This window comes from Tursiops truncatus, chromosome 7 (assembly GCF_011762595.2).
Source record: "Tursiops truncatus isolate mTurTru1 chromosome 7, mTurTru1.mat.Y, whole genome shotgun sequence".
Classification (NCBI taxonomy): Eukaryota; Metazoa; Chordata; class Mammalia; order Artiodactyla; family Delphinidae; genus Tursiops; species Tursiops truncatus.
In genome coordinates, this window is record NC_047040.1 from 54,180,907 (window position 1) to 54,204,764 (window position 23,858).

The 23,858-nt window shown below is 38.7% G+C and overlaps 1 protein-coding gene across 1 annotated transcript in view; it reads left to right on the forward strand.

Moving 5' to 3' along the window:
- The first annotated feature begins 534 nt into the window (after positions 1–534).
- The window catches only part of TTN (titin), a 281,892-nt gene continuing 258,568 nt past the window's right edge, over positions 535–23,858 (forward strand). The window contains 16 exon segments of the mRNA XM_033859976.2: positions 535–714; positions 2,942–3,045; positions 5,291–5,494; positions 6,982–7,269; positions 7,753–7,838; positions 7,945–8,183; positions 12,470–12,785; positions 13,150–13,302; positions 13,967–14,104; positions 15,600–15,731; positions 16,954–17,091; positions 17,689–17,826; positions 18,323–18,460; positions 21,730–22,023; positions 22,120–22,242; positions 23,441–23,722. Coding sequence (XP_033715867.1) covers positions 2,955–3,045; positions 5,291–5,494; positions 6,982–7,269; positions 7,753–7,838; positions 7,945–8,183; positions 12,470–12,785; positions 13,150–13,302; positions 13,967–14,104; positions 15,600–15,731; positions 16,954–17,091; positions 17,689–17,826; positions 18,323–18,460; positions 21,730–22,023; positions 22,120–22,242; positions 23,441–23,722 — 2,760 coding nt within the window. The 5' untranslated portion in view covers positions 535–714; positions 2,942–2,954.

Consider the following 23,858-nt stretch of genomic DNA (forward strand, 5'->3'; position numbering starts at 1 on the left):
GCTGAGGTTTTTAGGCACTGGTTCTTCAAAAAAAAAAAGGTGAAGTCTTACGCATGAGATAAACTCCCTCATCTGTTGTCATGATTGACAGGTCCATTTGCTTGGTTGTATGGGGGAAGGGAACAGGAATGGGGCCTCACTCAGGGCAGAGTCCTCAGGTTTGGAGCTGTTTTGTATAATTGCCCACAAGTGTTTTCTATTGCCACAAATTCTCCTCAGACCAGTTATTTTCAGATTTTAACATGGGCAACAAGTGCTCTTCCCCAAGTCGCAACAGAGTTAGTCTTTAAGTGCGGTTCTATTCCCTTGGTAAAGCCCCTTTTGAGATGCTAAATTTAGCACTGCCAATCAGAAGAACAGGTGGTCTGCGCCGCTCGCTACCAAATAGGTCCCGCTCCCATCATGCTTTCCTGAGAGAGCCAATCAGCCAGCGCCCTGCCCTGAGATGTGGGGCTGTCAGCAGATCTGGCAAATATAAGGGCTGGGCCCGACCCTGACTCGTAAGCAGTCGTGCATTCCCAGCCTCGCCTCGGGTGTAGGGATTGCATAGAAAAGCAAAACTACACAGTCTTGACTGTGTAGTTTTGTTTTTAAGTTTAGAGGCTCACCGATTCATGTTGGAGATGGTCGAAAAAACCAACTCTAGATAGGACGTCGTTTCAGAAGCAACCTTGGGCTTAGTCCCACCCTTTTTGGGCACTCCTGAGAAATCAGGTGAGCAGCATCTTTTCTTTCTTATTAGTAGAGTCCCTCCCTTATCGGTTTCTAGTTCCGCATTTTCTTTGTATGCTAAATGCCTATATGGAGGTGTTTGTCTGACTGCTTGGTGCTGGTTCTGATCCTCTATTTGAATCTGCTTGTTAAATTCTGGTTTGAAATATGTGAAGGCTTTTCCTTTCAAAAGTTCGATGCTTTAGCATATCAGCAAGTCAGTGATTCAAATTGTTTAAATGCACCTAACATTCTAAAAGTATTAAAAGTTGAGGTCTGAAATGGTGATAGAAATGCTTGCTTCTTTTATAGACTTTTTTTGTTTGTTGAGAATGTTCAAGGTTATATTACTCAGTGATAAAGTGAGACACACCAAGAATAGCTCTGATAAAATGCATGTGGTATCAGCTACACCCTGATGACTTTTTAAGGGAATCAACTGCTGGGGTATCAGTTGCAGGACAGTGACAGAACACTTGCCTGCTGTCAGTCAATGCTGGAGAGTTTATTTTGGGAGTATGACATTTTCGATGCATACCTTCAGCCATACTTAGACAAAGGCCTCTCAAGAGCAAATGCTAAAGCAACAAAATTTACCTGAACAATAGGAATAGAAGACCTGTTTAGGCCAGTTAATTGCAATATATTTAGAAATTTGGAAAAAAAGAAAAACAATATAATTGTTTTCTAAAATGCTCAGCATTTCATTATGTATTTTAGATCAACTCATAATCAAATTATATGATATAATTGTTGATGCTAAGAAGGGTAAGAAATAATGTTTTAGAGACTTCTTATTTCAAATTATACCTTGATTTCCCATCTTCCTGGAATTAGATTACTAATTGTAAATGCCTATAAATATATAGGTATATAAAACATAAATGGTGTAAAAGAATATAGCTATTTTTAGATGATGCACTCGCTCAGAAACAGGAAGAGTTTGACACAAAAAGTTATTTTCGTGTCCTAAGGATAATATGCTACACTAAGCAGTTCTTGGCAACAGTTTATTTTGGATATTATCTGAATTTTTCAAATATAAATGTTATTGTCTCAGAGAATTCTAGTTTTATTTTCTTTTTAACTAAGTAAAAAGTTACAATAAGGTACAGAATTAGATGATTGCTCCACATACTTTTAATAAATAGAGAATTTTATGAAAAATACTAATGAAGCAATTGACAACTGAGAATCTGCCTTTTATATCAGAATAGTGGCATAGTCACATTCAATAGCAAGGTATTTATGTCTCAGAAATTTCTTCTCATAATCTCTCTAAAACTGATAGGCAAAGTACTTGCTTCCACTTAACAAAACAACTTAACTGCCGATTTCGTGTTAATTTCTTTGATTTTTAGTATTTGTGCTATGAAAGCATAGGTGCTTTCGCTTCAACTGCATCGCAGACCAGCCTTCCATTTTTCAGAGTCTGCACATTGTTCCTTATTAAGAACTCAAGTCAGTATTTTTCTTGCAGATCTATAATAAATACTGGCCTGCTCAGTTAAATTTAAACTTTCCTGAATATTCACTTCAACAGTAGCAACATTTCCTGAACAGTTACAATATGAAGAAATATTAAGGACTAAAAAACACTGTATGCTGTCTACAAAAGGTTTGCATAGTGGACCAGGCTTTCCAAAAGTTTTCAAGTTAGGAAAGAAATTGCAAAGTTCAAGTTTTTAGTTTTGGTGACTATTTTAAATAATCACCTGGGTTACTTAAGGTAATAGTGCCTGAATCTATGTCAACTTTATAAATACAGATACAGTGTCTGAAAAATATTGGGAGGAAGGAAATTTTTTTAAATAATTCTTTCTGACATTGAACCGATGAAAAGATTCGTTTTACACTTTTCACACATACCTTCTATTATTTGTCACTACCCCCAGCTTCCTCCAGCTTTCCCTTTCTCCCAACTCTCTCTCAGATTTCCCACCTTTGGTAAGACTGAATTTCCCTCTTCGACCACTAGGGTACATTCCTTACTCTGTTTGCTTCGGTTGTTTTTTTTTTCCATCCCCCCCTTAGACGTGCTACTCTGTTAGGCTATAAGTTAACCCAGAGGCCAAATTCAGGCCACAAAAGAGAAGGCCTGCCCATCACTCTGGGCCCACAGATAATCTGAGAAGCAACCCATTTGGAAAATGTGTGTCTGCCATCTTCAGAGTAGCTCCAGAATGGCCCTAAGCTGTGACCTTCTAATTTCTTTTCTCTTCCTTTTCAGAGTGCCTAAAAAGATGACAACTCAAGCACCGACGTTTACGCAGCCGTTACAAAGCGTTGTGGTACTGGAGGGTAGTACCGCAACCTTTGAGGCTCACGTTAGTGGTAAGCTCACACGTTCACACTGTCCCTTTTTCTTCTCTGCCTCCTGTCCATTAACTTTGCTGTAGGACTTGACAGCAAGTTTAAGCCTTGCTTTGACTTTGTGAAATGGGCCCACTTCTATGGAAGGGTCATTGTAAGGGTATACTGTTCACAGAGTTCCTACAAAATCTGACAATATAATGGCTTGAAAATGTTTTATTCATATTTATAATTCCACAAAGCAAAATAAATAGCATTGGATTAAATTAGCTGTCAGAATCCAGGTGCTAAATAGGACCAAATTTGGTCATTCTATCTTTGGATTCAGCTGCAGAGCCAGACTGGAAGCCAAGAACTCCAGCCCAATGGGGGCCAGTCATGGAGCTGCTGGGCGAGTAGCCTGTGTGCCTGAGCCTCTGTGGGTTTACATGGAAAATAACAGTACAACTGACTTTCCTCAGTGGCAGAACTTTCAGTGATGAGCTAACTCCTAAGTATTTTATTATTTTATTTTCAATCTTTATTAAGTGATTCTAGTCAATGAAAAGATTTTCCAGTCATTTTGAAAGGACACCCCAAAATAATATATGCCACTCTGGTTCACATAGTAAAGAGAAACAAACATTAACCCTAGAATTGTATTTAACAGGCAGTTCTTCTGTCTCTTTTTTTCCTTCTTTTTCTTCTTTATAATTCAGTTTAGGGATGGTTTTGAAAATGGATGATTTCTGGGACCTATCATCGTGTGACAAAATGGGGATAATCTATGAACTATATTGTAAATAATCTCAAAATTATTTAATCTCAAATTTATTTAATCAATATTTTCTCCTGCAGTATTATAACTGGTCATGTGAGATTTTATGGATTAATTAAAAGTTGATGCTTGATGTACCTCTATGATACACTATTCCTCTTTTTTTTTCAACTTTATGGCTTATAATAAAGATGTAAAATGAGATTTCCTTTTCCTTTCTCTTTCCTTTTGTTTTCTGTCTATGTACCAATCTTATTCATAACTGGATAACACTTTATTTTACATTGCACAAATAACATATAATCATTCTTCAATTTCTATTGTATATGTATATAGAAATGTATAGAGACCAGTTCAATTCTTCTCTTGTATGATAATCTCTGACTTCCAAATAATTTACTTATTTATCTTGTAACTCTCAGTAACTTCTGAACTGAGCAGAACACATATGGCTTCAGTGGGAAGTTTGCCTGCTTGTGGAGTAATGGAATCTGGCTTCCTCATAACTCCTTGTTCCTTCACACTTTGCGCTAATACATTCTTAGAAAAACACCACTGAAAATATTTGAACACCCATGAGTTCGTTAAATAAACTATTCACTTGGCCACAGTGGGAGATTGGCTAATATAAGGACAACAAAATAAACTTTCTCTCGCTTATCCTCACCTCCTCAGTTTAAGGAGTTAGATCACCAGCCTTCATACCAAAGGCAAAATAAACCGTGCTCTGAATTTGCCTCATGCCTTCCGAATGCAGAATTTTAGTATACTTAAAGCATCCAGCCGTGTACATGTAGTCATTAGCTCCATGATTCATGGTGGGTGAAGAGAATTTGACTTTTCTACCTGCAACTCCAAGTATCCATGTTATTCTGAAAGACTTGGTTCGGCATCATCTCTTATTGTATGAGAAGCTGCCCCTCCTTTGTATGGCATTTTTACTGAAGCACATTTGAAAGGCAGGAGAGGTCAGGAAGACAGGAGAGGTCAGAGGAGGTAGAGGGCTGAGCGTGTTCTCTTGTGCTTAGTAGGCTGAACTTTTAGATCCCTTTGCTGCTTTTGTTCTTCACTTGTTTTTGAAGAGGACAACAGTCACTTTTTATCTTACAGTTTCCTTGCCTCTTCATTTTTATAAATCTCCTTCATGATTTTAATGATGTCTATTAAATTGCATCAGATAGAACCTTGGGCAGGAGGGCAGGTGATGGCAATTCTGATCCTCTGTGTGCCACTGCCAGCTGAGGGACCTTGGAAAAATCATTGAGCCTCTTTTGGCTTCAGTTTCCCCCCCTATAGAATGAAGGTGCTGGCCTCCACGTGAACCCACAGACCTTCCTAATGGTCTGTAAGTTTACACTTTTATCACACAGCTGTCAAATTTTCACTGTCATTAAATAGCATGACTCTCTGGATAGCTTTTATGGTTTAGGACAAGGAAGTGAACATAATGGGACAGAACAGAGGACTTTGCAGTGCCCCAAACATAAAGATGAATTCTTTGTTCTCCAGGTTTCCCAGTTCCTGAGGTGAGCTGGTTTAGGGATGGCCAGGTGATTTCCACTTCCACTCTGCCCGGCGTGCAGATCTCCTTTAGCGATGGCCGCGCTAGACTGAAGATCCCCGCCGTGACTAAAGCCAACAGTGGACGATACTCCCTGAGAGCCACCAATGGATCTGGACAAGCGACTAGTACTGCTGAGCTTCTCGTGACAGGTAGGCTTTAGGGGACCTGCCTGTCCCCTGTACCACCCCCGGAGCACATCTCCAGGATCTGGGGAAGGGAGTCCCCCAAAAGCTACTGAGCACAAGCAGATGCATCTCAAATCTAGAGAAGGGCCCACCGGACACTGCATTGATAGCAAAGTTGTTTGTCTTTTGGAATTTGGTTTTCCTCAAAAAAGTGGCTGAGAACTAGTTCCTCTATACACATATTAAGCACTCAAAATTATATTAAGGAAATATTAAAAATCGTGTTTCTGAGCAAGTAGAAAGACTTGAGCCTTGTCTATACGCCTGCTAAGGAAATATGCGTATCTCCAGGAATTCACACTTTAACAAGCACATAGATGATTCTGATACCAGTGGTCCACAGACCACCCATTTAAGAAATACTGCTCTAGGCTATAACATTTAATAATGCTTCATTTACTTTCCATTTCTAAAAACATTGCACAGTAAGCATACACAGAAATAGGGCAAATGCTTGTTTATGATTCAAATGCAGGACACAGTTTCCCCACAAAAGTTACCACAAGTCTTCGTGGCCTCTGTCATTTTTCTCCATCCTTTACTTCTTTGTAAGACATTAGTACAAAGAACATTGCATTACTTCACACATTACATAACAATATCTTTCATGAGCTGCATAATGTTATATATGTTTATCCAGTAAACTATACGTTCAGCACTGTTTAAGTATAGGGCTATCATTGACCAAAACAGAAGGAACATCAGGTAACATCAGGTATGAACTTTAACATACATCCAGAAAATTCAGAAAGGGAAAATGCACAAGGTTGACAGCATCTGCTGTTGTTTATTCCTCAAAAACATGTCAAGATTAATCCCACTCACCCTTCACATTTATTTTATTAAAAATCTCTTCCAGCATAATTAGCCAAAAAAAATCCCCTTTCTGTAGCATCTCACATTAAATCGTGTCATTATTTGGATTAACATTTTAAATGCAAGTACATATTTGGGTTATTTGAATACTGATTAAGTTGGAGCCAATTTAGGATTTTTTAATTTAAATTAAAATTTAATGATTCTGTAAGTCACAGGTGTATCCAGCAAACCAACCACTGGAATTCATTTTAGTGCAACTTCCTGAAATATGTAAAGTTATCTTAACATATTAATATAGTGCTAGATGTGAAGTTGGGAGGAAGTGCAGGAAATATCCTCTAGAAATGTCATAACAAGATCTAGGCTTTTTCTTTAAAAAAAAAAAATGTGGTGGCCTAGAACAGCTAAACAAGACAAAGCAAATCAAATATGGTGGCGGGGTGCCCTCTGCCACCTCCTGGCTCTGCTCTTACTGTCATCTGATGGATGAGCTGGGCTCAAGGACAGTCAAGCATGTTTGGTTCAGCTAGCCATTGCCTGGTTTGGACACCAGAGCTATAATCATTTAAAAATAGATTGTTGGGAGTGCCCTGGCTGGCGCCAGTCCTAATTTTCTTCCCTTCCCACTGCAGCGGAGACAGCACCACCTAACTTTGTTCAACGGCTGCAGAGCATGACCGTGAGACAAGGAAGCCAAGTGCGACTCCAAGTGAGAGTGACTGGAATCCCTACACCTGTGGTGAAGTTCTACCGGGACGGAGCTGAAATCCACAGCTCCCTTGATTTTCAAATTTCACAAGAAGGCGACCTCTACAGCTTACTGATTGCGGAAGCGTACCCTGAAGACTCTGGCTCTTATTCAGTAAATGCCACCAATAGCGTTGGAAGAGCTACTTCCACTGCTGAATTACTGGTTCAAGGTATGTGCTGGAGGTTGAGGAACAGGGAGCAGGGAAGGGAAGGATTTAGGACCAAGTGGGGTCAGGGGTCCACCTGCCTGCCCTCTGAGGTCTGGGGATGCTGTGAGTTGAAATCAAAGCTGGCATTTCAACACCCATGAAAAGTCTCTGAGATTCCGCGCAGGAGTTTAGAATCATTGAAGCAATCTGTGGTTTTTAACCCTACTAGAAACCAGGAAGTATTTCAATTAAGTCATCTATGTTTTCAAATTATTGGCAAGCGATGGAATTTTTTAAAAAAAGATTCTAATTAAATTCATATCTAATAATAAATACTTTCTATGTTTAAAGCTAATTTATATTCATACAACATCCAAAACTTTCTGCATTTTTGCCCATTGGGACACACAAAATCTTATTGACTTTGTAGTCAGAATTAACATAATCCCTTTAAAAATGGGTCCTTGTGCTCCTGTCTAAATATTTATCTTTCCCTTCCTACAGGTGAAGAAGTAGTACCCGCTAAAAAGACGAAGACAATTGTTTCGACTGCTCAGATTTCAGAAACACGACAAACTCAAATTGAAAAGGTTTTTTTTTTTTTTTTTACTATATACTGTCAGGTTTTAGGCCTTTCAGATTGTTTCTTCATCAATAATTCCTCCTCACCATGGGCTTTGTTTTTCTCTTTTACAGAAGATTGAAGCCCACTTTGATGCCAGATCAATTGCAACAGTTGAGATGGTAATAGATGGTGCCCAACAGCTGCCACATAAAACACCTCCCAGGATACCTCCTAAGCCAAAGTCAAGGTCTCCCACACCACCGTCCATTGCTGCCAAAGCACAGTTGGCTCGACAGCAGTCCCCATCGCCGATAAGACACTCCCCGTCCCCGGTCAGACATGTGCGGGCACCAACCCCATCTCCCGTCAGGTAAAGCCTCTTAAAAGAGATCATTATGCATTTTCAAATTAGGTTTAATCCAATAAGATGAGAGAGATAAAAGGAAGAAATAAGAAATGTAGGGTGTGATAAAGGAGGTAAACCAAAAAGACACTGGTTATGATTTTCACAAATCCTCACTGTCCACTGGTAAATTGGAGAACTTTATAAACGCTAATTCTGAATTCTTATTTGTATACCATTTAATATCTGCTTTAGGAGTCAAGAAAAAGCACAGCGAAATGAGAAGTGCACAGAATTTAGGGTTGGACGCCCTGCGTTCACTCAGCTTGATTACTTGTTAAAATGTGACTTAGAAAATAATTATAATAATAAAATACTCACTAATATACATTGACCACTTTCTCTATGTCAGACATTTGATTGGCACTCTGTGTATATTATCTCATTAAATATTCATAGCAACCTCTAAGAACTATCACCCCTAATTTTATAGCTAGGTGACCAGAGCTAAAGAAGTTAAATAATTTGTTTAAGGTCTTAGTCATGTCATTTGTAAATTATAGAGAAACACAGAATTATCTCAAGGTGTGTTGTGAGGGTTCAGTGAGATAATTAGTTGAAGGTTTCTTGTAGATATAAAATAATTATACAAGTGTTCTTCTGCTCTAATAATAAGTAAAACCTTCTAAATATTTTGCATGCTTATGTTATTTTGTCTAGAATATAAAATGGATTTCTGTTAGGTTTCTATGCTTAGTTAATATGGAGGTATATTAGAAAGTAAGAATGTATCATCAGGGCTTAGAAACTATTGGGTTGGCCAAAAAGTTTTCATAACATTTTACAGAAAAACCCGAATGAACTTTTTGGCCAATCCAATATATAAGCAAGTATAAATTATCCATAGCAAATTTGAAACTTTGGGATTTAGCTTAACATGCTGAGGTTTTTTTTTACATGATAAACTGATAAAAGGGGAAAATTTGGAGTAAATAAAAAAGTGATTCTTGACCAATTTAATTTTTTTAATGTAGAGAAAGTTCCCCTGCCATGAAAAATTTTAAAAGAAGAATAATAAGTGGATAGTTGATCTAAAAAATATTCAAACTTATTGTGAAGTTACTGTAATCAAAACAGTATGGTATTGGTAAATGCATAGAAAATACATGGGCAAAGCAGAACAGAGCATCCAGAAATAGAATTCAAGTATCCAGGAAATTCAGTGTTTAAATCAAAGTGACCTTTCAGTTCAGTGGGGAAAAGGATATTTTACTCGATAAAGAATGCTGGCCCAGTTAACTATCCATTTGGGAAAAACCGAATATAAACTTGTACCTACACTATTTACAGAATAAATCTCAGCTTGACTAAAGAGCTAAATTAAAAACTAAATCACAAAAATAAAAGAGAAGAAAATTTGTGAAAACAACTGTAGGGAAGAGCTTTTAAAAATAGATTTACAGACTCAACAACATAAAAATAAAAATTTATGTATGGTAAAAGCAAGGTCATTGCTATACCAAACAGTGTATTTGTGAAAAAAATTTAAGGATGCCTCTTCCTCGAGATATATCATTGCCTCTGCCATAAAATATTAAAACAAACATACAGTGGCCACAGTGTGAATTGTACAAGCCTAGAAACTGTGCATAATCTACACAACTGTACATGTTGATGCTGGATAAGACCCTATAAATAAGCAAATGCAAACCGTGGATCTCGGGGGAAATGTTTGCAATACTTATGACAAAGGACTAATACACCAGATGTATCAAAAACTTCCACAAATTAATTATTAAAGAAAAAACAAGCAACACAAATGAAAAAAAAATTGACAAAAGACAAGCATTTCACACCAGAGGCAATGTAATGTCCAACAAATATATGGAAAAATGCCAGATATTTTCCAGTCTTTATTATAGTGGCCACTTTAAAGATATTGGTAAACACTAATATGAAGCCTTGACCAAAAAGCTAGTTTTAAAAACGTGTCTGGCTATCAAAAAAAGTGTTCTATCTCAGGCTAACTCCAAGTTTGCGTACACAAAATCACAACAGGCCGCATGTGATTTCTGGGGGAGATAACAACCTCACCGTATTTTTAATCCAAGCCTAAGAGTCATTTAGAATTACAGAGCTTCCCTGATTCTATGGAGTATTTTTACTGTCTTAGAAGTACTGAGAATTCATTGATAACAATCCCAATTATTTAGCCCCCCAAATTTGCTTTAAAATAAGAAATTTAAATATCAGTTTGTGGAGAAAATAATGGTTATCCAGGATAGACAATTTCCTAAAATGTCTCACAGTCTAATCTTGATTTTTGTTGTAGAGAAAGGCAAACATATTTCATTGAATAAGGTGCATTGTATCTAGCTGTGACCAGGTGATTATTTTCTTTTTATTGTAAGAGCAGAAATAAGCACTTTCCTATAATGACTCAAATTACATTGATTTTCACAGTTATGGGCTTACCTGCAACCAGCTGCTAATCACTCATGTCATGCTAATCATGTCTTTAACTCTATTTGAATTAGACCCACTTTACTAGGTACAGCAAGAACAAGACACAGGTTGAAACTTGGAAATACACGTCACTTTGCTTTTCTTCAATTGGTGTAAACCCTACGTTATTCTAAACTGGTCTTTGTTATGGTTCTAAGGCAATCACTTTCAGAGTAGATACTTGTTCCCCTAGATCTACCTTTAGTGGATCACAACTCCATTTATAAAATGTAAATTGATTTTCACCTAAAAACCCTTCTTCAAGAAAATGATTGAACATTTCTTCATGAAACTGGTTAATATTGTAATGTACTATTAATTTACTCTGTAATTTAGAGCAGATATCAACTGTACCTTGAGCCTTAATTAGAATAATTGTTTCATTTATGATCAGTGTAAGTTAAATACCCTATGTAGTGACAGAATACATTTATAAACATTTTCCTGCATGTAGTAGTTAAATGCAATGATAAGGCAATACTGCCACCTAGAGGGAAAAGCATAATAAACCCTTTGGATCAAGAATTAAATTATGAAAAATTTCATCTTAAAATAATGCCTGGAATTATTACTATAGATTAGGAACTGTCATTTTTGTCTGTAAATGCCTTGATTCAGTACCCAGATTCTTGAACTGATGCTATTTCAGTTTGGACACATAAAAAACGATGAAAACTGTTTTGGAAGAAACCACTTTATCAATTTAATCAAGAACTATAGAATCCTTAGGTTTCAAATTATCCACTATAAGGATATTTAAAAGAAGTCCAGAGTACAATACAATGAGGGCGAGGGTAAACAAAGACAGGATAAATTTAAAACAGCAGTTCACCATACTTTGACCAGAACAGCAGTTTGCAAAGTGCATTGCACAGCCTATACCCAAAAAGAGTAATGAGAAAGCCTTTTTCTGCAAAAAGAGTAATGAGAAAGCCTTGCAATTCACAGGGCATATGGGCATGATGGGCATGATGAAGGCTGTGGGAAATCCTGCAGGAAAATAAAAAAAGGTTTACCTTGTTTAGCCTTGAGCTGCACAAGCATTTTGATTACAGAAACCTTTCTTCCTTCAACACCTATTTGACGTCCCCTCGCCCCCACCCGCCCCCCAGAATTGGGAGTACAGAGAAATTTAGAGTTATGGTTACCATATTTGCCGTGTCCTTTCTTTGACCGTATTTTAAGGACACGCCTTCTGCTGTCTTGACTTTTCTAAACACGAAAAGGTGGGGCAGGGCACAGAATTCTTTAGTTTAGGATTAAATCTGATTCTCTTACAGAATTACTGCAGATGAGAATAAGGCTCACTGAGATTTAAAACAAATTACTTTCAAGTACATTACTTGCCTCTGTATAGGTTATTGAGCCACGGATTTTATTTTTTTAATTTTATTTATTTATTTTCAGCTGCATTGGGTCTTCATTGCGGCGCGCGGGCTTTCTCTAGTTGCGGTGGCTTCTCTTGTTGCGGAGCACGGGCTCTAGGTGTGCAGCCTTCAGCAGTTGCAGTGCGTGGGCTCAGTAGTGTGGCTCACAGGCTCTAGAGTGCAGGCTCAGTAGTTGTGGCGCACGGGCTTAGTTGCTCCGCGGCATGTGGGATCTTCTTGGACCAGGGATCCAACCCGTGTCCCCCGCATTGGCTGGCGGATTCTTAACCACTGCACCACCAGGGAAGTCCCAAGCCATGGATTTTAAAACTCTTCCTTAAATTAAACACTTCCAGAGTTTTCTTCCTTTATTCATATCTGATGACCAAGGGAGTAGTTCCTTGTCTTGGCATTCTTTGACCTCTGTCATTTGATTTTCAGGTCCGTGTCTCCAGCGGGGAGGATCTCCACGTCCCCCATCAGATCTGTTAGGTCTCCGTTACTCGTCCGGAAGGCTCAGATGCCCACCATGCCCCCAGGCCCTGAAGTGCCTCCCCCTTGGAAGCAAGAGGGCTACATGGCTTCATCTGAGTCTGAGATGAGAGAAACCATGGTGACAAGTGCTACTCAGATCAGGACAGAGGAGAGATGGGAAGGGAGATACGGGATCCAGGAGCAAGTGACCATCAGCGGAGCGGCAGGGGCTGCCGCCAGTGCTACCTTTGCGGCAGGGGCTGGTGCTGCTGGGGCTGCAGAGGTACTGTCAGAGCTTCCTTTCTCTTCCTTTGACATCTGGTTTCTCCCAACAGAATCCTGCCATGAAACGCAGTCTGTGTAGGTTGCAGGGAAAATGCATACGAACATAAGAGTATAACCGAAACTGAAAACGCAATTTGGCTTATGCTCTGTAAAAGCGTTTTTTAATTGGAACAAAGGCTCTAAATCCGTGAGCTTTTCATAAATGTAGGTTTTCACAGTACCTACCGTATCTCTCTTGGCAATGATAAATGCTTATGCATGTGTCTACTGTACTCTAGGTGGCTTGGTTTCCACTGTTCTTTTGTATTTTCTACCGTGCGTGTCATTTCACAAAGTAATGTGCTTGGTCACTGCCAATCCAGGTGAAACAAGAAACTGACAAAAGTGCAGCTGTTGCAACCGTTGTTGCTGCTGTTGATATGGCCAGAGTGAGAGAACCAGTTATCAGTGCTGTAGAGCAGACTGCTCAGAGGACAACCACGACTGCTGTGCGCATCCAACCTGCTCAAGAACAGGTAGGCCTGGGGCCATGCACACTGAGCTGTGCATGCAATCAATGCTCACATCGCTTTGAGGACAACACTGAGCCCACCATGGCCCGGACTTTTAGGTCTTTCGGAGCAGGAGGTGGTCTGAGACCAAAGGTGTTCAAGTTACAAACATTCTAAGTACCTGGTCTAAGTCAGACAGCTAGGCAGGTAAGAGTTAACTCTCAGAAAGTCAAGATAGGAGGTCAGACAAGGTATCCCAAGTATCAGGGCACTCCTGAGTTAAGACAGGCAAAGGTGGCCGAGAAAGTCAGCTGAACAAGACGGTACATGTGCGTTCAGAGCTGTAGTTCCAGACCGGTCCATCCAGAGCTCAGTCTCTCCAAGAGCCAGGCAGGAAAACCATTATTTCAGGGCTGCCATTACCTTTCTCTAAGCTTCCCCCAAAGACCTTTGCTTTTACTTTCCTCAAAACAAACGTGACGCTTGATTCATAGCTGAAAGGTGTTATAAATCCAAGATAATTTCCCATCTCATATTTGAATAGATTTTCTGTTATAGTTTAAAAGCACTCTAGCTTTCCTCCTTGTCATCTCCTGTGTGACATTTATGTCTTTATCCTGATTTATTATTGTGACTTTTTATATGAGGTGCATTACAGTATTTCTTTCCTTTCCCCTATGAAAATCAGATAAAAAAGGAGGCAGAGAAGACTGCTGTAACTAAGGTGGTAGTGGCCGCCGATAAAGCAAAAGAACAAGAATTGAAAGCAAGAACCAGAGAAGTCATTACCACAGAACAAGAGCAGGTGCACGTAACTCATGAACAGGTGAAACTGGTTTTTGATATGAAATTATTATTGTGATTACCAGCGTCAACACAGATAATAATGTTTACCATGAAGGGTGTTGTTTCATGAGCAACACGGTTATTTCACACTAATAACATCCCCTGTATCTCTGTATCCCTGGGTGCTGGATACCAAAGTCCTTTAGAGTCACCAGACGCTTCCCTTGTGTAGACAAAAGGGACCTCTAGGAACACATAGCAGAAGTAGAAACAGGGGTCTCATCTACACTGGCCTGGAGACGCACTGGCTAAATATGTGACTACAAGGGACGGAGAAGTAGATGCTGAGGTGGGAACTGGGAAGGGTGGAAAAGAACACTGAACACACAGTGCTCTGAAAATAGCTTAGCAACTGCTTCCTGACTCCTTAAGAGAACATTTGAACATGGATTTGAAAGGAGATGGAGAGCATGGCCTTCTCGGGTGAAATAACCAGAAAAAGTGAAAAAGACAGCTCCATGCTTGGAGGCATTCAGGAGCGAATTAGATTAGCCAACTGATAGGGCTCTTGGCCACCCAATCCGATTGTCAGTTGGGCGGGTTTGGGAAGATACCTCTCAAGCCTCTTTTAACCCTGAGATCCTGAATTTCAGTGACGACGCCTGAGAATGGCAAAGAGGCAAATGGAGAAAACTGCCCCCCCAGCACCCCCTTTCCCCCCACATATACCTTAGGTGTCCAGATCCAAGCACAGTATCTTCAGGGAGTTAAGGATTTGGAAAACATTTTGCCTGGGATGTGCACAAAACTTTTCTCCCTTTAATGTCTCAATTTTAGAAAAGTAAGTCTTGATATTCCAAACCATCACAATAGTTAGGAAATTTTTCGAAGCAAAATTATCGTATAAATGTGGATTATGAATCATCTATACTTGATTTTTTATATATAAAATTAAAGGGTCAGACAGTATTACTTCTAAGGTCTTCCATTCTAATATCCTGTGCTCTAAGATTTCCTTTACATGACAAAGTGACACAAAATAATATTGCCATATATCCATTTATAAAAATTGGAAGTCCTTTTCTTTTTGCAGTACGTGGGCCTCTCACTGTTGTGGCCTCTCCCGTTGCGGAGCACAGGCTCCGGACGCGCAGGCTCAGCAGCCATGGCTCACGGGCCCAGCTGCTCCGCGGCATGTGGGATCTTCCTGGACCGGGGCACGAACCCGTGTCCCCTGCATCGGCAGGCGGACCCTCAACCACTGCATTGGAAGTCCTTTTAAAGAAGACTACACTCTCCAATTCAAAGCAGTGTTGAATCCAATTTTTTTTCTCTAAGCAACATAACTTATGGTTTAGGCAAATAAAGAGCATGAGTATGGTCATATTAATGAAAATGAGATCATTTATTTAGTGATATCTCTAGAAAAAGGACTTTTCTTCTTTTACTTCCTATTTTTTTTATTTAGTAAACATTATGTCACTTCCATTAGAGATTGGGAGACAATAAGATTTTGTTTTTATCATTGATTTCAGATAAGAAAAGAAACTGAAAAGGCATTTGTACCAAAAGTAGTAATTTCCGCAGCTAAAGCCAAAGAACGAGAAACTAGAATAACCGGAGAAATTACTACAAAACAAGAACAAAAACAAATAACACAAGAAACGGTAAGTCAAATTTTGTAGATACCTTGTAATTTGTTGACAAATATCACATTCCAGCCAGCTACATGTACCCTCTAACCAAAACCTCTAAGTGGAGGAGTCTTTTGTGTATATTATCTTTCTGTTGTTTCTCTATATCTAGTACTTAAACTCTTTCATGATGGAAATTCTGCTCTCATTACACAATTTTCCACTCAACTGATCAGTTTCAAGGAAATTGTCTATCCGCTAGAATAGTTTGGGGCACATCAGTGACGTTTCTAGAGCATAATTAAGTGGAAGATAGATATGACTCCAGCCCAGTTATCCACTGGTACAATCAGTTTTTTCATGCATAGCCTGAGCCCTTGGTCACTTAAATTGTAACACACAAACTTGACATAGTTGGAAGACACATGCATGCGTATGCCCCTACACACACACACATGCACACATACCAGCCACGAACACTCCAACTAAATATCAAGGGAAAGTGAGGAATTGCTGGACATCAGAGAAGACCAGTACTTCTTCAAGAAAGTGCCCTAATTCCTGGTTGATGAACAGTGACCCAGAAGTGTTTGCTGCTTTTGTGCTATAGAGCCAAGTTGGAAAAACCCCAGTATCACCAAAATCTACTTCTCTCCCATGTGTGAAATCAAGCCTTACTGGGTCTAGCAAGAGGCAACTTTTGAATTCTTTCATGTTCAAGTAGATTTCAGTGACATTGAGGGTGTTCCAACGTGGCCAGCCTCTCTTAATCTCAAGCTCTTTGTTGATCCCAGAGCTACTTTTTTAAAAAGATCCAGCTTAGAACACTATATACTTAAAAGGCTGGCCAGAGGTCTTTGGATGAAATTCCCTCTCCTTACAGTGAGTGAGAGACTTTGAAAGGAACCCAAGTTGGCATAATGAAGGGCATAGAAGTCCCTGTTGCCATTGCAATGCTGGTGACTGGCGAGTTCAGTCTAACTGTAGTTGTCTAGCCATTTGCTAGCGGGTGCTCATTAAGTTCCCTAATGTGTCAACATATCTTAAAGATGAGACCTTTTCAGTTTCTAGGACAATTTACTCAGGGGCAGGTGGGCAGAAAAGAAGCCCACTCCTGGGTTTTAAACACAAGCGTAGGCCCTCAAAATGGAACTGTGATAACACCGAACATTCTGTATTCTCTCGAATGTCGAAAGGATATCTTGCCATTTCTCCTGTGCCTTTTGAAACACCTTCATTTTACTCTGAAAATCAGACAATACAGAAAGCTGAGACAGCAGCTGCATCCGTGGTGGTAGTTGCCGCTGCCAAGCCCACAGTCTTAGAAACAATTCTGGGAGCTCAAGAAGAAAGTGTCACACAACAAGATCAAATGCATGTAACTCATGAAACGGTGAAAACTTCCTGCTGGTGTGAAATTCACTCTTGTTTCATTCCATTTGCAAGCCACCTACATTTTCATCCTGGGTCTTAATCATCACCTTTTCACCTCCTTCTCTTCTTATGACTCATACAGAAAACTTCAGAATCTCTCAGGAACCTTTTGCTGTCTATCTAGCTTTCACTGCCACTTTTCATTCCTAACTTTTTGGACTTCCCTTTGGATTCTTACTAGTATGATATTATAATTCATCTTAATATTTAACATGTTTCTATTGAATACTCCAGTGTCAAAGTCAATTGATAAAATGCAAAATTAGGTATTTTTATGACTCTATTGTCATAGAGTCATAAAAAATTATGAGAAGAATAAGGTGAGAAAGAGAAATGCATCCTTTTATTGCTCAACACATTTTTTTCTTTTAGACTGAACTTATTTTGATATTGTTACCAATGAAACAGTATGGATGACCAAAGCAACTCAGATGATAAAACGTCCTTGCATAGGAAGAAATATTCTTCCTGTCTCAGCTTTGACTTAATTTCTTTTATTAGAGGCTATATGAAATTTAATGACCATTTTCTCATCTTTTTTTTATCGTATGACCAGATAAGGAAAGAAACTAGGAAAACAGTGGTACCTAAAGTCATAGTTGCCATGCCCAAAGTCAAAGAACAAGATTTAGTAACAAGAACTAGAGAAGGCATCACTACCAAAAAAGAGCAAGTTCAAATAACTCAGGAAAAGGTGAATACAGATATTCGAGATGGGAAAAGTTTCATCTTTAAACTAATTTCCAGTAAACCATTAACTACAGTGTGATATGAATTATTGATCTGTATTTTCCTTTTTGAATCCCCAACTAAAAACCACATGGTGAATGTATGACTTCTTACCATTACTTTTATCTGCACATTTGATTTTCATTCGTCTGTAACATTTGTAATTCATTTTATTCACCATTATCCTTTGCACGAAGATTGGCATTTTTAGCCTGACTTCTAAAAAGCAATATAAGGAATCATCTGGAGATTTTTTTTTTGTAGTTAACGTTTCTAAGGTTTGTGGTTCCCAGTCAGTGTGTACAAACACTGCCCAGTGCAAGTTAACTTCTTTTGTGTAGTTAACCCTGAATAACCTTGTCTTGCATCCCCACTAAGGGGGTGGGGGTGGGGGGAAGTGTCATACCATATGCATCTGAAGCCCTGTACAATTTAAACCTGGATTTTACTATAATAATCAGATGAGAAAGGAAGCTGAGAAAACTGCCTTGTCTACAATAGCAGTTGCAACTGCTAAAGCCAAAGAACAAGAAACAATACTGAGAACTAGAGAAGAAATGGCTGCTAGACAAGAACAAATCCAAGTTACTCATGGAAAGGTGACTATTGCTATTCCAAGTGTGAAATCCCCTATTATAATACATTAACACTAAATCTCATGTGAAATCCCCTATTATAATGCATTCCAAATCTCAAAATTTCTTATGAGACACTATTAACCTGATTTATTTTTAGATGTACAATTGGAAACTAAAAAACTGAATTATTTATTATTGTTAATATTACTACATATTCCTTTCCTCACTTATCTCTTCACTATTATTTTCCATTTTTTTTATTATTAACAGCTAGGGATTCTCCAGAAGATGATTGAGATTGCATGCAGGCTAATTTTAAGATACTCCATGGACATTTAAAAAAAAGTGTTCAAGTAAATAATGACCCTTACTGTCAAAAAGATGTACATTTTGAAGTACAGTATTAAGTATAAATAAATAAATCCAGTATATTACAGTGTAGAGTATGGACTTATTTCAGGAAAAAAACCATAATTTTCATCATGTGAAACTCTACCTTTTTTTCTCCCTGTAAATATCAGATGAGAAAAGAAGCTGAGAAAATTATGGTGCCTGCTGTAGTAGCTCCCACTAAAGCTGAACAAGATGCAATATTAAAATCTAGAGAAGAAATTATCCAACCAGAGTAAATACACATCAACCATAAAAATGTTATTTGTAGCATCTATTTGTGGCTATGAAATTTCCATGAATTTACCTTCTTCCCAGGACTCTATACCCCGGGTGAACTATTTACCTAATTTTATTCTTTATTGCGAATATAGTAATTGGGAATTAGCAACTAGTTTTTCAATTTCTTTAGCGTCATAACTGAGTCCTGTCTGTATTTTCTATCTCTACATCTTTGGGGGTTTTTTTCTAAGACACGATTTAAGATCAGCTTTTTTAACATTTACGTAAGTCTAATATTGAATGGCATATCAGCCTTCTAGAAGTCTCATTGACGACAGAAATTCCAGTATGTAACATACTTCATGAGTGATTATATTTACTTTTTTGTTCTGAATCGCATAAATTTGACTGTCTTATTTTTGTTGTTAAAAATTAGCTTAAAAATAATTAGCTAAGAGTGGAAGCTCAGGAAATGTCTAGACTCAAAGAAATAGTTACCACTGCAAAATCTGTGAACACTGCCAAGAACTAGAGAAGGATTTGCCATTAAGCAAGAACAAATACATCTTTTTCATGAGGAGGTGAAAACTGATGCTGTGGACGTGACAAGCCTTGTTTCATCCCATTTCATCATCAGCTCTCCTGACTTTTCATCCACAATGAGTCTCTGTGCTCCTCCTGCTCCATTTAATTGCTTAACTGATCAACAGAACATTAGAGACCATTAGATTCAGTCCAGTCCTTCCAGTGCAACAGTCAGCACTTCTAGTTGTGGAAAGTCAGATTAAATAACATTAGAGACCATTAGATTCAGTCCAGTTCTTCCAGTGCAACAGTCAGCACTTCTAGCTGTGGAAAGTCAGATTAAGTAACACTTTTCTTTGTGTCTTCTAAATTAATTCTCAGCTTTAAACTTGTATGAGTTAGGGTCTCCAATTCTAGTCCAATTCTTCTTCCTGATTATCTAGGTTCCAAAAATATGAGGGATATTAGAGTCAGTCCACTAAGAAATAAGAGCAGCTATCAGCATAGATTACTCATTTGTGGCTGTCCATCAATGAGTATATGGGTCCACCAGCATATGTATATGGAGTTGACATATGTTAACTAAGGAAAAACATATAGATGCTTCCCCAACTTAAAATATCTTACTATAGTTAAGATTCTTTTTTGCATAAGTTTTAAATTAAGAATAACATTCATATATGTCAGTTAGCAAAGGACAATTTCTTTGAGCTTAAGTTTTCTCATTATTAAAATAAGTAAAGTGAAAACTCAAAACTATTTCATAGACTAGTTGAAAGATTCAAATGAGATATAATGTAAATGTAATCATTCTATAAGCAAAGTAATTTATACGTGTGTGTGTGTGTGTGTGTGTGTGTGTATAGTTGAAGATGTTAACATTTTAAAACATCTATAAAATTAAAGTCAACTAATGGCCTATATGGTTTAAAAAAAGAAACAACCAGAAGAATGAACTTAACCCACCTAATCCTCACATATATTTTGCATTCTTCTAAGATGCAATCTAAAGTGAAAATGGTATCTGCAATTCTTCAAGGCAGATTAGATTGTTTGTGGCTTCCTTGATGGAGAACTGGATGAAGCCTATAATCACTAAAGGCCCAATTTCGTCTCAGAAACACCTCATTTATATCTTAAATGGTTCAGAGAATAATTTTAACAGCTATAGAGGTAGCACACTTGAAAAACACTTCAGATGCAATCTAGATTCTATTCACAGCAGCAGAAAAGAAAACTGAACATTAATAAAATATTCCAGCATTCTTTTAAAGAGCACTGATGGACACGGTGATGTGATTTTTGCGATATGCTGTTTCCAAGTACTGCAGAGAATAATAACGTATAAGCTGTATCAACTGGCTTGCTTTCTTTAAAAGAGAAACTCCTTTGCAAAATGTGTTCCCATTTATGATAATCAGATTCATGGAAATGAGAAAACAACATTTCTTTTTCCTTCTTCACTTTAACTTACAATAGTAAATTGAACTTTGCTGTGAAAGATTGTTCTCTTGAATCCAAATATAACACTTTCATTTTCATCACAGTATCTTCATTCGTGTGTTTTAAGAAAGATACTTTCTAATAGATTAAACAAATTTTATACCTAGGGAATCATAAGTAAATTAATATGTTCCCTGTGTGTTCACAAGTTTTCATGTTATCTTAGATTTGCATGTGACTGTACAATTCTGTAGCAACTGATTTTTCTGGATGGGAGTGTGACAGTATTGAGTGCATTTTTATCATCGCCGTCGTTGCACCAACGCCGGACTAAATGATCGGCAATAAAAATAATCAATGAAGATAACCAGCCCCGAAGTCCTGATTTCACAAGTGCTAATTGACTGTCTGCCATGGACAAAGTACTAGACAAACTCAAAACTTCCTTTCTGTTTTACATACACATTGTGTTGTCCTATGTTGTGTTTATGTGATTTAATGTCTAATCTATTTAAGCAAGGATTCAGAGTGTATCTAACTAGATGTCCATGCATTATAATAATCAGTGAAATATTAAATTCGTAAATGCATTTCTAAGTCATATTTCTGGAGACATTAACATAGCTTTGTAACGTAGGTGCCGTCGGCCCATCGTGCCTTTAGACATGACTGACATTACTGAGTATTAATTCTGGAAACCTTGTCTGCAGGTGGGCGTTGGGGAAAAGGCGGAAGCTGTAGCAACAGTGGTTGCTGCAGTAGACCAGGCCCGAGTTCGAGAGCCCAGAGAACCCGGGCACGTTGAAGAAATGTATGCTCAGAAGACCACTTTGGAGTACGAGCACAAGGAACACGTGTCTGCCGCCAAGGTAACTGAGCATCCGCCACGTCCAGCCTCAGAACCCCACATTGTCCCTAAAGCAGTCAAGCCTGGAGTGATCCACGCTCCTTCTGAGACTCATATCACAACTACGGATCAAATGGGAATGCACATATCATCACAGGTGAGTCTGGACCCACTGGCTGCTCCCGGGAAAGCGAGCTTAACTGCCGTGCTCACCTGGTGAACACGGGTATCACTGAGTTCCATTTCCACGCAGATCAAGAAAACTACAGATCTAACAAGTGAAAGATTAGTCCATGTGGATAAACGCCCCCGCACAGCAAGCCCTCACTTTACCGTTTCAAAAATTTCTGTTCCTAAGCCAGAACATGGATATGAGGTAAGAAGTTAATGAGCTTGACAAAGAAATGTTAGGCTCGAAGGAAGAAAGTATCTAATGGGTGACGTAGGGTATCTTTGCCGAAAGCCAATGTGGGCCTCTTTTTGATGATGTCTGTTTGCTTTCACAGTGGACTCAGAAGCCCCTAAAGTCTGAAACTTGCCCAGCAGGGTGAGCCTAGGCTAGCAGTTGGTTATATTACACCTCTGAGAAGACACAAATCCATACAGGCTTCTTTCCTTTCACATTTTGTAAAAGATGATGTGTTACGCAGTTCAGTTTTCCTCATTCTGTGAGACATTTCAGAGTAACTTAAATGAGAATTGATACCAATAATAAAGACAGACGTTGAGAAATCATGTGTGCGTATACTCACTGTAGCAAAATGGAGAGGTGGTACTATGTGGTAGTTGGGCTGGATTGTGGAATCACACAGCCCTGGATAAGTACCCTGGCCGCTGCCCCTTATTAGCTGTTATCAGGGGCAAGTTAGTACATGTAAAATCCTTAGCAAGTTGACAGGGCCTAATAACCCTCAGTGTTAGTCACAACTGTTCTTACTTTACACACCCAAGGCATGGAATCTAAACTTTGTACGCTTCAAAGGATTGTAAGGTATGTTTAATACCTACATTTGGGATAGTCTCAAATTACTATGGAAACCAAATAACCATGGACAGCAATAGAATAAAAAGAGTAAGGAAGCCCTTAAGATATTTTTCTAAGCATCTCCATTTTCACCTTTCACACAGATTTGTGGCCGAAGCCTAAATGTGCTATTTTAAAGTAGTTCTTAGGAATTAACCAAGTATTTAAATTTTTTATTATTTTTGAATTTCCCACCGTCGTATTTTCAAATACAGCTTCATTGGGATGGTTAAGTGAAAATTCATGACCGAGTTTTAGAAGACCTTCAGTCCCTTTATGATAAGAGCATAAAATAAGAAGCTCTAAGTATAACTCTGTAAGGAAGGTTTTCAGATACATTTTAGAAACTGGCAGGAATGACAAGGAGCTTTATAACTGGCTTATCTCTGACATTTCATTAACTATAAAAGTGATAATGAGAACAATAAAAAAGGGACCATATAGGAAAGAGACTCAGACTCACCCCAGGAATACTAGTGGCAAAGCAGTTCCGAGTAATGACTGGGATGACAGTTAAGTGACTTTATTTTCTGACTCCGTTTCTATTCAGGCATCAATAGCTGGTAGCGCTATTGCCACGTTACAAAAAGAGTTGTCAGCCACACATTCCGCTCAGAAGGTCACCAAATCCGTGAAGCCACCTACTGTGAAGCCCGCTGAGGCTAGAGCGAGAGCAGAGCCCACCCCTTCACCCCAGTTCCCCTTTGTGGACACACCAGAGACTTTTAAGAGTCAAGCTGACATTGAGGTGAAGAAGGAAGTCGGGGTGAGCATCACTGGTGGCGCAGCCCGTGAAGAGCACTTCGAAGTACTGCACGAGCGTGAAGCCAAGGTTGGTCACCGGAGCGCCCGCTGTCTCTTGATCCATTCCTGTGGAGGACGGCTAGGCGCTTGGCCAGTCTGTGCTACAGAAGTGGTCAGCCAGGTGTCCTGCCTTTCTCCATCACCGTGCTTGCACTTCATTTTAT